The 13,146-nt window shown below is 45.7% G+C and overlaps 1 protein-coding gene across 1 annotated transcript in view; it reads right to left on the reverse strand.

Moving 5' to 3' along the window:
* Nucleotides 1-13,146, reverse strand: part of PKD1L3 (polycystin 1 like 3, transient receptor potential channel interacting) — a 73,098-nt gene that overhangs the window by 18,657 nt on the left and 41,295 nt on the right. The window contains exons 19-26 of the mRNA XM_089664311.1: nucleotides 12,113-12,305; nucleotides 11,784-12,006; nucleotides 8,911-9,010; nucleotides 7,301-7,444; nucleotides 5,594-5,776; nucleotides 3,952-4,234; nucleotides 1,862-1,995; nucleotides 25-152 (exon numbers count right to left, since the gene is read on the reverse strand). Of these exons, the coding sequence (XP_089520437.1) occupies nucleotides 25-152; nucleotides 1,862-1,995; nucleotides 3,952-4,234; nucleotides 5,594-5,776; nucleotides 7,301-7,444; nucleotides 8,911-9,010; nucleotides 11,784-12,006; nucleotides 12,113-12,305 (1,388 nt within the window). The remainder of the gene's footprint in view (nucleotides 1-24; nucleotides 153-1,861; nucleotides 1,996-3,951; nucleotides 4,235-5,593; nucleotides 5,777-7,300; nucleotides 7,445-8,910; nucleotides 9,011-11,783; nucleotides 12,007-12,112; nucleotides 12,306-13,146) is intronic.

Consider the following 13,146-nt stretch of genomic DNA (forward strand, 5'->3'; position numbering starts at 1 on the left):
GAGATGTGACTGCGCCTTTCTTACCTGGATTATAATGGTGTACAGTAAAATGACGAGAAAGAGAATTTCGGCCCCAAGCTGCAAAGTCACCGTCTTGTCAGTGGTCGTGTAAAGTTGCATGATCTGCAGGTCAAGGGATGGCATTAGTCCTCCTGTGATAGGAACAAGGGTTACATTCAGTTAGAAGGCACCAGCAGAACACATAATAGTGAATTCTAAGCAAATAGTAAGGACACAATTAAAATACAAGAATTGAAGGTAATTTACCCGCAGAACGATGTGTGGTCAGTTTTGTGGTCTAAGGACCCCTGTTGCACAACACAGACAGGTCCCTGCCCGCTACTTAGGTGGCAACACACGTTGGTCAAAAACACCCCCCAGCTTACTGATTGGACGATAAAGGAGCTGTGGCACACTCATAAGGCCATCCCTCTTCTTTCTCCTCTCTCTCCCCATCGGCATCAACTGACCTGTATATAGAGCTGTCACCCCCCCACTCAACATGCTGGTTAGACAGCAAAGGAAGAGCGGCACACTGATGAGGTCTTTCTGTGCTCTTCTTTTACTGTAGGTTCACACCAGGGGCGGAAGGACACAGGGGCCCCATGATCCCCTATTGCCCAGGGGCCCCATGAGTTGTCAGTCCACCCCTGGTTCACACCTAAGCATTTTCTGCAGAAACGCACTACAGTCCATTTAACATGATTTCCTATGGGACACATTCACATCTCCATATTTACACGTATACAAAATTATCTATCTTTTTATATAAAATTTTTTTAGAATTTATTTGATTATAACACTTTATTAGGTCCACCTGTTCAGTTGCTTGGTAACAAATTGCTAATCAGCCAATCACATGGCAGCAACATCATGCATTTAGGCATCTAGACATGGTGAAGACAGCTTGATGAAGTTCCAACCAAACAGAATGGGGATGAAAGGGGATTAAAGTGACTGTGAATGTGGCATGGTTGTTGGTGCCAGATGGGCTGGTCTGAGTATTTGAAAAACTGCTAATGTACTGGGATTTTCACTCACATCCATTTCTAGGGAAATCCAGACTCATCAGACCAGTCAACGTTTTTCCAATCTTCTATTGTCCAATTCTGGTGTGCCTATGCGAATTGTTGCCTCCGTTTTCTGTTCTCAGCTGACAGGAGTGGCATCCGGAGTGGTGTTCTGCTGCTGTAGCCCATCTGCTTCAAAGTTTGACATGCTGTGCGTTCAGAGATGGTATTCTGCATACCTTGGTTGTAATGAGTGGTTTTTTGAGTTACTGTTGCCTTTCTAATATTATCATCTATCGTGCTGATCTACCGGGCTTTTCACGCACAACTATCTCTAGGGTTTACAGAGAATGGTCCGAAAAAGGGAAAATATCCAGTGAGCGGCAGATGTGCGAAGGAAAATGCCTTGTTGATGTCAGAGGTCAGAGGAGAATGGGCAGACTGGTCCGAGATGATAGAAAGGCAACAGTAACAACTGCCAATCACTGGATATTTTCTCTTTTTCACGCACAACCATCTCTAGGATTTACAGAGAATGGTCCAAAAAACGGAAAAATATCCAGTGAGCGGCAGTTGTGTGGAGGAAAATGCTTTGTTGATGTCAGAGGTCAGAGGAGAATGGGCAGACTGGTCTGAGACGATAGAAAGGCAATGGTAACAACTGCCACTCACTGGTTATTTTCTCTTTTTCGGACCATTCTCTTTCGATACCGCCTCGTATTTGTTTTGTGTTGTTTTGGGTACTGGCTCTGATCCAAAACCTACATATTCTGTTCCCTGTACCTACCTACATTATATCTGTCTTGAGTTCAGCTATAAAGAGGAGTAAAGGCTTTTAGCTGTTACTTTACCGATCACAGTGGTCTCCAGGATAAAGGTCGCAATGGCAAAGAGGTTGATGTTGGCATTGTAGACATTGAACTCCAGAAAAATTACTTTGGTAAGGCTGTCCAGCCAATCGCTGCTTTCCAGCTGGTTAAGAATACTGTAGAATAATACAGAAAGGTAAAAATTAATTATGTTTTGATGCCATCTGGGTGAAAATATGATATATATTGAGCTGAATGGTTTGTTATAGATGTCAGCACTGGCTGAGCCTTCCATCGCCTTCCATTGGCCTGAATGCAGCATGTGAGATTTAGCCCGTGTTACCCCACTGATTTACACGGTTCCCCCAGCAGATTGTCAAAGATGCATAGACTAAAGCCCTGGTGCCAAATCTCTGGCCCTTTGGTATGTGACCTCAGCAGTTTGTAGTGGGAACATTGATTAGGGGAATAGCCATGATCTCTACCAGCCTCAAGTAACATGTTCCCAGTTCCGTATTGTCTTCTGCAGCATATACCCAACCAGCAATGGGGTTGATTTTCTAAAGGCAATTAGACTGTGCACTCTGCAAGTGAAGTTGCTCTAGAGCAAATGTCTCCAAACTGTGGCCCTGGGGCCAAATGTGGCCCTTTACTTGCTTTCATCTGGCCCTTGGACCATTATTCCCCCCACTGTCAGCAACATAGTACCTGCCACTGAGGCCAACAGTGAGGCACTATTCCTCTCATGGACACCAACTATAGGGCACTATTCCTCCCACAGACACCAACAATGGGGCACATTTCCTCCCACAGACACCAACGATAGGGCACTTTTCCTCCCACGGACACAAACAATGGGGCACTATTCCTTTCATGGACACCAACGATGGGACACTATTCCTTTCACGGACACCAATGATGGGGCACTATTCCTCCCACGGACACCAACGATTGGGTACTATTCCATCCACGGACACCAACGATGGGACACTATTCCTCTCATGGACACCAACGATGGGGCATTATTCCTCCCACTGATACCAACGATGGGGCACTATTCCATCCACAGACACCAACGATAGGGCACTATTCCTCCCATAGACACAAACGATGGGGCACTATTCCATCCACGGACACCAACGATGGGGCACTATTCCTCCCACGGACACCAACGATTGGGTACTATTCCATCCACGAACACCAACGATGGGACGCTATTCCTCTCATGGACACCAACGATGGGGCATTATTCCTCCCACTGACACCAACGATGGGACACTATTCCATCCACGGACACCCACGATGGGACACTATTCCTTGGACACCAACGGTAGGGCACTATTCCTCCCACGGACACCAACGATGGGACACTATTCCTCTCATGGACACGAACGATACTATTCCATCCACGGACACCAACGATGGGACACTATTCCTCTCATGGACACGAACGATACTATTCCATCCACGGACACCAACGATGGGACACTATTCCTCTCATGGACACCAACGATGGGGCATTATTCCTCCCACTGACACCAACGATGGGGCACTATTCCTCTCATGGACACCAACGATGGGGCACTATTCCTCCGACGGAACACAAACGATGGGGAACTATTCTTCCCACTGACACCAATAATGGAACACTATTCCTCCCACTGACACCAATAATGGGCCACTATTCCTCCAACTGACACCAATAATGGGGCACTATTCCTTCCCCTAATGCCAAACGTGGCGATGTTTACTCCCACTGATACCAGGAAAATTTCCACTATTGCGGGCCACATTCCGTCCCCCCTAATGTTTGAAATACAATAAACTGGCCCTTTATTTAGAAGGTTTGGAGACCCCTGGTTTAGTGTATCCCTATTGTCAAGGCTCATTTGGGTTAGGCAGCGTGTGCACGTGTGTTGTATGTATGCATGTCTGTAATACTCTGTATGTCTTGTATCGTGTTCCTACAACTGTAGGTAGTTTGTATGTAGAGCATTCTTGTTTATTAGGCACAATAATATACTACAATGGTTTCTAATTCCTCGCTTTACTGCAAAGTGACCTAAAAGATACAAAAGAACAATGTATCCCCCCGTGGTTTATGTACAGTCCACACTGTATCCGTGTCATACCTGTCTGCAGATGTACTGTTCAGGCCTAGCTCTGAAGTATAGCCTCCTCCGGAGTAGTACCCGAGCTGCGCCCAGATAGGATACCCTTCGAGGTCCTCTTCTGAGTAGTGTGACCACATGTCCTTTGGGGTGTCATTGCTGCTGAGAGTGCTCCACCCAGGACTGTAGCTGCTGGTGTCCTCCGAGTCATACAGGTTGGATTCTCCAGCACTGGCGGGGACCCTCCGCAGCTGCCGGATTCGGGGACTGCCCATGAGGAAGCAGTTCCCATCTGTAATAAAGCCTGGAGCAATGCAACAGAACACAGAAATTAGGAAAAATGCAGACAAATGTCCCAGCCTCCTCCCATTCTTGTTTTAATACCCCATTTATTTGTGAATTTATTTGTACACGGAGGCCACCATACTTATTACATACTCGGGCTCAGCTTCCTACTTTGTAGCACTACACAATGGTGGTGCTTTGCTCTCCTTTTCAGTTTTGCAAGTCAAATTTTCCAGTTCACTGAAAACAATACACTCCCTATGTGGCTGATCTCTTATGTCCATACTTATTACATACTCAGGTTCCGCTTCCTACTTTGTAGTGCTACATAATGGTGGTGCTTTGCTCTCCTTTTCAATTTTCCAAGTAAAAATTTCCAGCTCACTGAAAACAATACACTCCCTATGTGGTTGATCTCTGATGTCCATATTTATTACATTTTCGGGCTCTGATTCCTACTTAGTAGTGCTACACAATGGTAGTGCTTTGCTCTCCTTCTCAGTTTTGCAAGTCAATAAATCTTCCAGCTCACTGAAAACAATACACTCCCTATGTGGATGATTGCTTATGTCCAAACTTATTACATGCTCGGGCTCCGCTTCCTTCTTTGTAGTACTACACAATGGTGGTGCTTGGCTCTCCTTTTCAATTTTGTAAGTCAATAAATCTTCTGGCTCATTGAAAACAATACACTTCCTATGTGGCTTATCTCTTATGTTTATACTTATTACATACTTGGGCTCCACTTCCTACTTTGTAGTGCTACACAATGGTGGTGCTTTGCTGTCCTTCTCAATTTTGCAAGTCAATAAATTTTCCAGCTCACTGAAAACAATACACTCCCTATGTGGCTGATCTCTTATGTCGATACTTATTACCTACATGGGCTCCGCTTCCTTCTTTGTAGTACCTCCAATGGTGGTGCTTTGCTATCCTTCTCAATTTTGCAAGTCAATAAATCTTTCAGCTCATGGGAACAGGGGCGGACTGACAACTCATGGGGCCCCTGGGCAATAGGGGATCATGGGGCCCCTGTGTCCTTGCCCAAACTCAAAAAAGCCTATGAAAAAGGTACCAGGGGCATCTCATGGGGCCCCCTACTGACCCTGGGCCCTCGGGCAGTGCCCAAGTTTCCAAATGGTCAGTCCGCCCCTGCATGGGAACCAATACACTCCCTATGTGGCTGATCTCTTATGTCCATACTTATTACATACTCGGGCTCCGCTTCCTACTTTGCACAGTATAAAGTCCAGGCATCTAGAGGTACCTGCACATACCTGCAGCAGCCTCCCCCAAACCTACTGTTACCTGTGTTGTTGGAAGTTGGTGCACCCCTACACTATCATTGCTCCCCCTACAGGTCACATGACGCACTCACCTGGGTACTGCCCGTACAGGTTGGGCAACAAAGTGCCTCTTGACCAGCTGTAAAAGTCAGAGATGGCTCCAATGGTGGAATAGGACCCCGCGAAGCTTGTACTGATCGCTCTGTGTAAATTGTAATCGTTCCCCTTGTCAGCGTAGGCCGTGATCATAGTGGTGATGAGCAATATCAGGCTCACTGTGGATACAGAAAAACAAGCATGGCGACTCGGCTCACTTGTAAGGTTCCAAAAGCCAACAAAAGTCATTTTAGAAAATGCATCGCTTGAAAAGAAAAAGCTGCGTTTGGCTTGCTTTTCCTGCAGCTCAATAGGATATGCTGTGTCCAAAGAAATACGACACACAGCGGAACAAATGCTGGACCACCATGTCTACTGTTCCTGGGAAGTCAGTGGAATTTTGCTGACCTGCGTCTGATACGCGTTCCAAAATTGACAGGAGTCCTAACACCCCGGTCACATCAAACCCTGTCTTAATCAGTACAATGTGAAGTAGCACAGTTTCAAAAATAGCTCCCGCGCTACTTTTTTTTTCTCTGATCTCGTTGTGACTTGCATTGATTTCTGTTAAAGGAAGTTGCAAGCCACGGTGAAATTGGAGGTACAAATTGCACCGATCAACAGCTTTGAAGTAGTGCAGTTTCAGAGTTGCATTCAGTGTGATCCAAGGCTTAATCACTTCTAAGGGGATGCAGACGCTGCAACTTTTCTCACCAGAAAACCTTGAGCCCGGGTTCACACTGATGCGGTGCGGAATTCGCAGTGGTTTCTGTGCGAATCCCGCACCGCATCACAATCAACCAACAGATCAATGGGGTCAGTGGGAACTTATCTGAGAAGCAGAAATTGCTCATTGCTCTAGGAGCCCCCAACAACCTCTGGAGGAACCCTAGACTTCCATGGAACCCTGGTTGAGGAATTCTAGACTTCCATGGAACCCTGGTTGAGGAACCCTAGACTTTCATGGAACCCTGGTTGAGGAACCCTAGACGTCCATGGAACCCTGGTTGAAGAACCCTAGACTTCCATGGAACCCTGGCTGAGGAACCCTAGACATCCATGGAGCCCTGGTTGAAGAACACTAGACTTCCATGGAACCCTGGTTGAGGAACCTTAGACTTCCATGGAACCCTGGCTGAGGAACCCGAGACTTTCATGGAAACCTCGTTGAAGAACCTTAGACTTCCATGGAACCCTGTTTGAGGAATCCTAGACTTCCATGGAACCCTGGTTGAGGAATCCTAGACTTCCATGGAACCCTGGTTGAGGAACCCTAGACTTTCATGGAACCCTGGTTGAGGAACCCTAGACTTCCATAAAACCCTGGCTGAGGAATCCTAGACTTCCATGGAGCCCTGGCTGAGGAACCCTAGACGTCCATGGAACCCTGGCTGAGGAACACTAGACTTCCATGGAGCCCTGGTTGAAGAACCCTAGACTTCCATGGAACCCTGGTTGAAGAACCCTAGACTTCCATGGAGCCCTGGGTGAGGAACTGTAGACTTCCATGGAACCCTGGTTGAGGAACCCTGCCTTAAAGCATTTGCTTGAACTTCTACTCCACCACCATCCTTTTATACCAATGACATTACCTTCATGTTGATGAATAGGCTTCCTACTATAAATTTAAATGAATACCCTGTAAAGACGATGTTGTTCTTTTTCACTTTTAATAAGCCAGAAACGTTGATCAATTTTCATACCGACAATGTCATGGATTAACTTGTAAAGCTTCCGCTCCATCAGCTTCTGTTTCTTCAGACTGGTGGTGTTCTTGTTTGGTGGAGCGCAGTAGACCGGGTTGGTCGGGTCTCTGCAACCTGACAGCTCCCAGTCTGGGCGACTTGCTGCAAAAGAGGAAGCAATCAATGTAAAGTAAATTATTGCAAGTTCTCATTCAACAAGAATGTAGATATCTTAAAAATAAAGTCAATAAATAAATAAATAAAATCAATAAATTTAATAAATTTATAAATAAAATCAATCTTCCCGATTGATTAAATTTATTGAGTGAGCAAGGCGTGCAGATAAAATAGCTTACGCGTTCCAGCAATAAGCCATAGGGGTTGTTCCCATTTGATGTCTTTCCAAATGCCCCTATAGCGTTTGACAGACGTTAGGCAGGCAATTGGGAAGCATTTTTAAAGCTCATTAAATGCTCCCCAAACGCCCTATGCACGGTTTTGAGGCGTTTTCCAAGCGTTAAAACTGCACAACAAACACCTATAATGAAGTTAATGGTATTAATGCTCCGCAAACGCCTGCCAGGCATTTGAGGAGCATCACCATAGACTTGACTTCCCTATCATCAGAGCAGAGTTGGGTACGTTGAAGGCTTCTGATCATTGTATTGTTTGCAAACACTCTGTGGACTCTGTTCTGTCCTGGGACCCAATAAATGCAAGCCTTTCTGGGAAACCAAGTTGCTGAGGGAAAAATTAATTTCTTCGATAGAGGCGTTTTGCATTCCCTATCGGCTAGCGAACTCTTACCTCAACAACAGTAATTATAATTATTACTCCTCATCTGTCCGCTATTCCCACTCCAGTCTATCCTGAACTCAGCGGCTAGACTCATCCACCTCACCAACTGCTCCACATCTGCCACCCCCCTCTGCCAATCCCTTCACTGGCTCCCGATTGCCCAGCACATCAAATTCAAATTACTAACTCTGACCTACAAAGCTATTCACAACGCCGCCCCAAACTACCTAACTGACCTGATACCCAAATACCACCCTACCCGTGCCCTTCGCTCCTCAAAGGACCTCCTACTCTTTAGCTCCCTGGTCTCCTCCTCCCACGCCAGACTGCAGGACTTCTCCAGGACTTCCCCCATCCTCTGGAACTCCCTACCCAATCCATCAGACTGTCACCTACCCTCCTCACCTTCAGGTGCACCCTGAAAACCCATCTCTTCAGGGAAGCCTACCCCACCCTCACCTAACAACCGATCTCCTCCACTCCTCCCACCACTCCATCCCCCTCAGCCACTTCCTCCTGTACCACTATCCCCTCCCTCCTCGAATGTAAACTCGAAAGAGCAGGGCCCTCGAACCCCTCGTGTATTGTATTGTTACTGTATTGTCTCATGTTCTGTCCCCCTCGCTATTGTACAGCGCTGAGGAAACCCTTTGGCGCTATATAAATACTGTATAATAATAATTATAATCCGTGTAACATATGCCAACAAATCCCAAATGTTACATAGCATTGATGTAAAGGCTCATGCTGTATGTACGGGGTCCTATATAGGAGGTGTGGTGCCAGATCAAACGATGCATCTAACAGAGCATGGCCAATTCAATACAAACCTAAAAGGCCGATAATCCCATACAGCTGCTGTTCTTCTGCTGCATCTTCAATATTGACTCTTCTCAGCACACGAAACATGATGATAGTTTGTGCAAGAACCTTCATGGTGAATAAGGGGACACAATGGCAGAAAAAAGGTGTCAATAGTAGTGGCACAGAATACAGAAAAAGGCTATAACATCCACATTGCATTTGTAGGAATCTAACCATCTTTGACTATATTAAATGACTCACCAGCTTTCTACATCTCTGGGGGGAGCAGTAAGAGTTCCCTGATAGAGAACCACCACTGCTAAACCAAAAAAATGGCTCCCTGTCCTGGTTTGATGGGCTGCTTGTTTGTTCCTAGTCAGTAAGTAGTTAAACAAATTGGAGTATGGCAGCCCTGGAACTTAGCCGTAGAAAGCCAACCAACAAACGCAGCTTCCATATCCATATCTTAACTAGCTCCCATTAAAATTGTCCACCAACCTTGGGTGGACCATTGTCATCCACCAAACTTTGACTCTTCCCTACTCAAACCTTGACACTCTAAGATATCAATTTTTGATGCCATCTGGGCCACCAACCTAGGGTAGACCTTTGTCTTCCACCAACCTTTGACTCTTCGTTATTCGAACGTTGAAACTACTAAATATCAATTGTTGATGCCATCTGGGCCACAGGCCGGGGCCTACATGCCATTGGGATGATCCCATCCCTCTTTCCTTTTTCTCCTGTGCTCTTCTCCTTTCCTTTTTTTATTTACAAATCCCCCCCTTGTTGCTATGGTGATTTTTTTAAAGCTTAGATATGTGAATTGTTAGATTTTAGTTTGGAAGCTAGGCCTCTCCTATTGATATGCATATGAACTCGTTGGACTGGTTCATTGGTTTTCTGCTACAGGATATGATGTAGCAGGAACCAGTGGGAGGGAAATAGGGTGCTGGTGCAGTGGGTCCTGGGTTCCTCCTGGTGCAGTGGGTCCTGGGTTCCTCCTGGTGCAGGACAATGCCCAGCTTCATGTGGCGAAAGTATGCAGGCAGTTCCTGGAGGATGAAAGAATTGATACCATTGAATGGTCCCCATGCTCACCTGACCTAAATCCAGTAGAACACCTCTGGGATATCATGTTTCGGTCCATCCGACGCCACCAGGTTGCACCTCAGACTGTCCAGGAGCTCAGTGATGCCCTGGTCTAAATCTGGGACGAAATATCCCAGGACACCATCCGTGGTCTCATTAGGAGCATGCCCCGACGTTGTCAGGCATACATACAAGCACGTGGGGGCCATACAAACTACTGAGGACCATCCTGAGTTGCTGCAATGAAATTTCAGCAAAATGGACTTGCCTGCTGCATCATTTTTCAACTTTGATTTTCGGGGTGTCTTTGAATTCAGTCCTCTGTAGGTTGATCATTTTCATTTCCATCAAATGATGGAGCATCCTTACGTTCCTAACACATTACCCCATCCATGTCAGTATAGAGATCCAGCAGGAGATTCCTCCCCATGGAGATCTGATGGGTTTTCAAAGTGTTCCGTTCATTTTTTTGAGCAGTATTAGTACACTACAAAGGTCTGAGCTTCCTTGGGTTTACCACAATAACCTCTAATAGACACCAAAGCAAAACACCCCCCAAATCAATAGGCAATCTCTGAATCCGAGACACCATAGGCTCTACCCCTTTCCCCCACTTATAGTCTGCGATACCTTTATAAATACATATCTTTACGACCACCACCTTAGTAAAAAAACAAATCTAGCTCGCCAAATACTCCACTGATTTGTGACAATTTACACTGAACGGTTATATATGACTTGCTTGTCCTCCATGCATGGAGGGTTGACTTCACAATAACTGGTATGAGGGTTTGTGTTCCCCTTTATGATTTTGTTGTGTTAAAACCTTTCCGTAAAATCTTTGAACAGGGAAATTGCCCACCACCATGGGCCTAGTGGTTTTACTTTTAAAAATATACACCTCGTCCCTCGCTGTACAGATCGACAAACCAGAGGAGATAGACAAATGCCGCCCTAGGCAAAGGTCCATGCTATGGCAGATACAACCCTGAGTCATGGATTCCTTCACCATGAACACAGCTTTGAATATTCCTCCCACTGACACCAGTGATGGAGCTCTATTCCTGCCACTGACACCAATGATGGGGGACTATTCCTCTCACTGACACCAATGATGGAGCACTATTCCTGTCACTGACACTAATGATGGGGCAGTATTCCTCCCACTGACACCAATGATGGGCACTTTTCCTCCCACCAATGATGGGGCACTATTCCTTCCACTGATACCAATGATGGGACACTGTTCCTCCCAATGACACCAATGATGGGGCACTATTCCTCCCACTGACACCAATGATGGGCACTATTCCTCCCACCAATGATGGGGCACTATTCCTTCCACTGATACCAATGATGGGGTACTGTTCCACCCAATGACACTAATGATGGGGCACTATTCCTCCCACTGACACCAATGATGGGCACTATTCCTCCCACTAATGATGGGGCACTATTCCTCCCACTGACACCAAAAATGAGGCAGTATTCCCCCCACTGACACCAACGATGGGGAACTATTCCTCCCACGGACACCAACAATGAGTCAATATTCCTCCACTGATTCCAAAAATGGGGCACTATTCCTTCCACTGACACCAACGATGGGGCACTATTCCTCCCACTGACACCAATGATGGGACACTATTCCTCACCCTAATACCAAAGAGGGGACACTGTTTACTCTCATTGGCGGCAAGACATTTTCTACTCCCTCTGGCCACAGTCCAACCCCCATAAACTTTGCAGGACACTAAACTGGCCCTTTGGAGACCCCTGGTTTATATGCTTATAATGAGTTTTGTACCTTAAGTGGTGGTATGAAGAAAATACTCTGCAATAGGGAGAGGAGTATAGAAATGAGCCAGCTGATGGCCTTGTCCTTTGTCATATCCAGACTGATAAGCACCATGTAGTAACCTGAGAAAGAGCTGATAGCAAACAGGAAGAACCAGCACAAAAAAGTGAAACATTTCGGCATACGGCAGCATCGCTTTTGAGCCACGGTGACGGGAAAACTGTTGGTCACACTGTAGAAAGAGATACCAGAAATAACCAGAAGGGAATCGAGGAAGTATGGTGGATAAAGGATGAGAAAAGCCACCTTTGTTTGGTGGGATGACCATTACTAGATACCTGCTAGGAAGTGGTGCAGCTGACACGTTTTGACTTTTCAGCAGTTCTTTCAGGTCATACAAGATATTGGAGGCCTGTATGTAATCTATAGGCCTGGAAACATATCTGAGGTCCACGGAGGCCACTTGATATTGGAGCTTTTCCAATTCTTTGTACACATAATGAAGAAAGTGACAGTGCTGGGCTGTGATCACTAAAGGAGAATCATAATGAAAAGTAATTAATTTGCAGTTCATTAATATACCTCCAAACTATTTATATTTTTAGAAAGCAGTCATTTTGTCCAAATATGGACAGATATTGACCATAATCCTTAAAAGGAGGATGAAAAGCAAGGTACCATGAGTTATACAGTATATACTTTAAATAGAGATAGAGCTGCAGGGGATCTACATGGAATGTGGTTTTTAACTTCTTACCCAATTTTGTAGCTCGGTTTTCTACATTCAGTTTTCTCTTCATAGTCTTCTCTTTTTCCTTCAGTTCCTCTGAACATGAACATAAGAGAGCCCTAACCATTCGAAAACCTAATGTTCTATTTTTCTTATTATCAGGATCCAGATCTGAAACTGGGACCTCTGCAGTGTCTGGTTGTGGCTCTTCTCGCTGTGCCACAACTGATGCTGGTGAGCACCCTGCCTGATCTCTTGGACAACCTTACTTTGTATCTTATTTCTGGTGAACCTGGAACTCCTTGCGCCTCCTGTGAACTTCCTATATAAGCAATGAACCTTCACTTCTTGTTTGCCAGATTTAGGTGCTCTCTCCAGTCAGTATCTTGTTCCTTACACTCCTGTTGCCGTTGGTGTCTTCATCACTACTTGTTACTGATCTTTGGCTTGTTCCTTGCCTACACTTCTGCCCGATCCCAACCCACAACCACTTGTCAACGATCTTTGGCTTGTATACTGACTACGCTTCTGCTTTATGCCACCTGCTACATCTTCTACCTGACCCCAGCTTGCTGATCTCCTGGTGGAGCGACCCTGAGCACCACAACCTGGCATTAGCAGGCAGTGAAACTCATCTCCACC

Source organism: Staurois parvus, unplaced genomic scaffold (genome assembly GCF_062004578.1).
Source record: "Staurois parvus isolate SC_StPar_1 unplaced genomic scaffold, SC_StPar_1.0 ptg001880l, whole genome shotgun sequence".
Lineage (NCBI taxonomy): Eukaryota > Metazoa > Chordata > Amphibia > Anura > Ranidae > Staurois > Staurois parvus.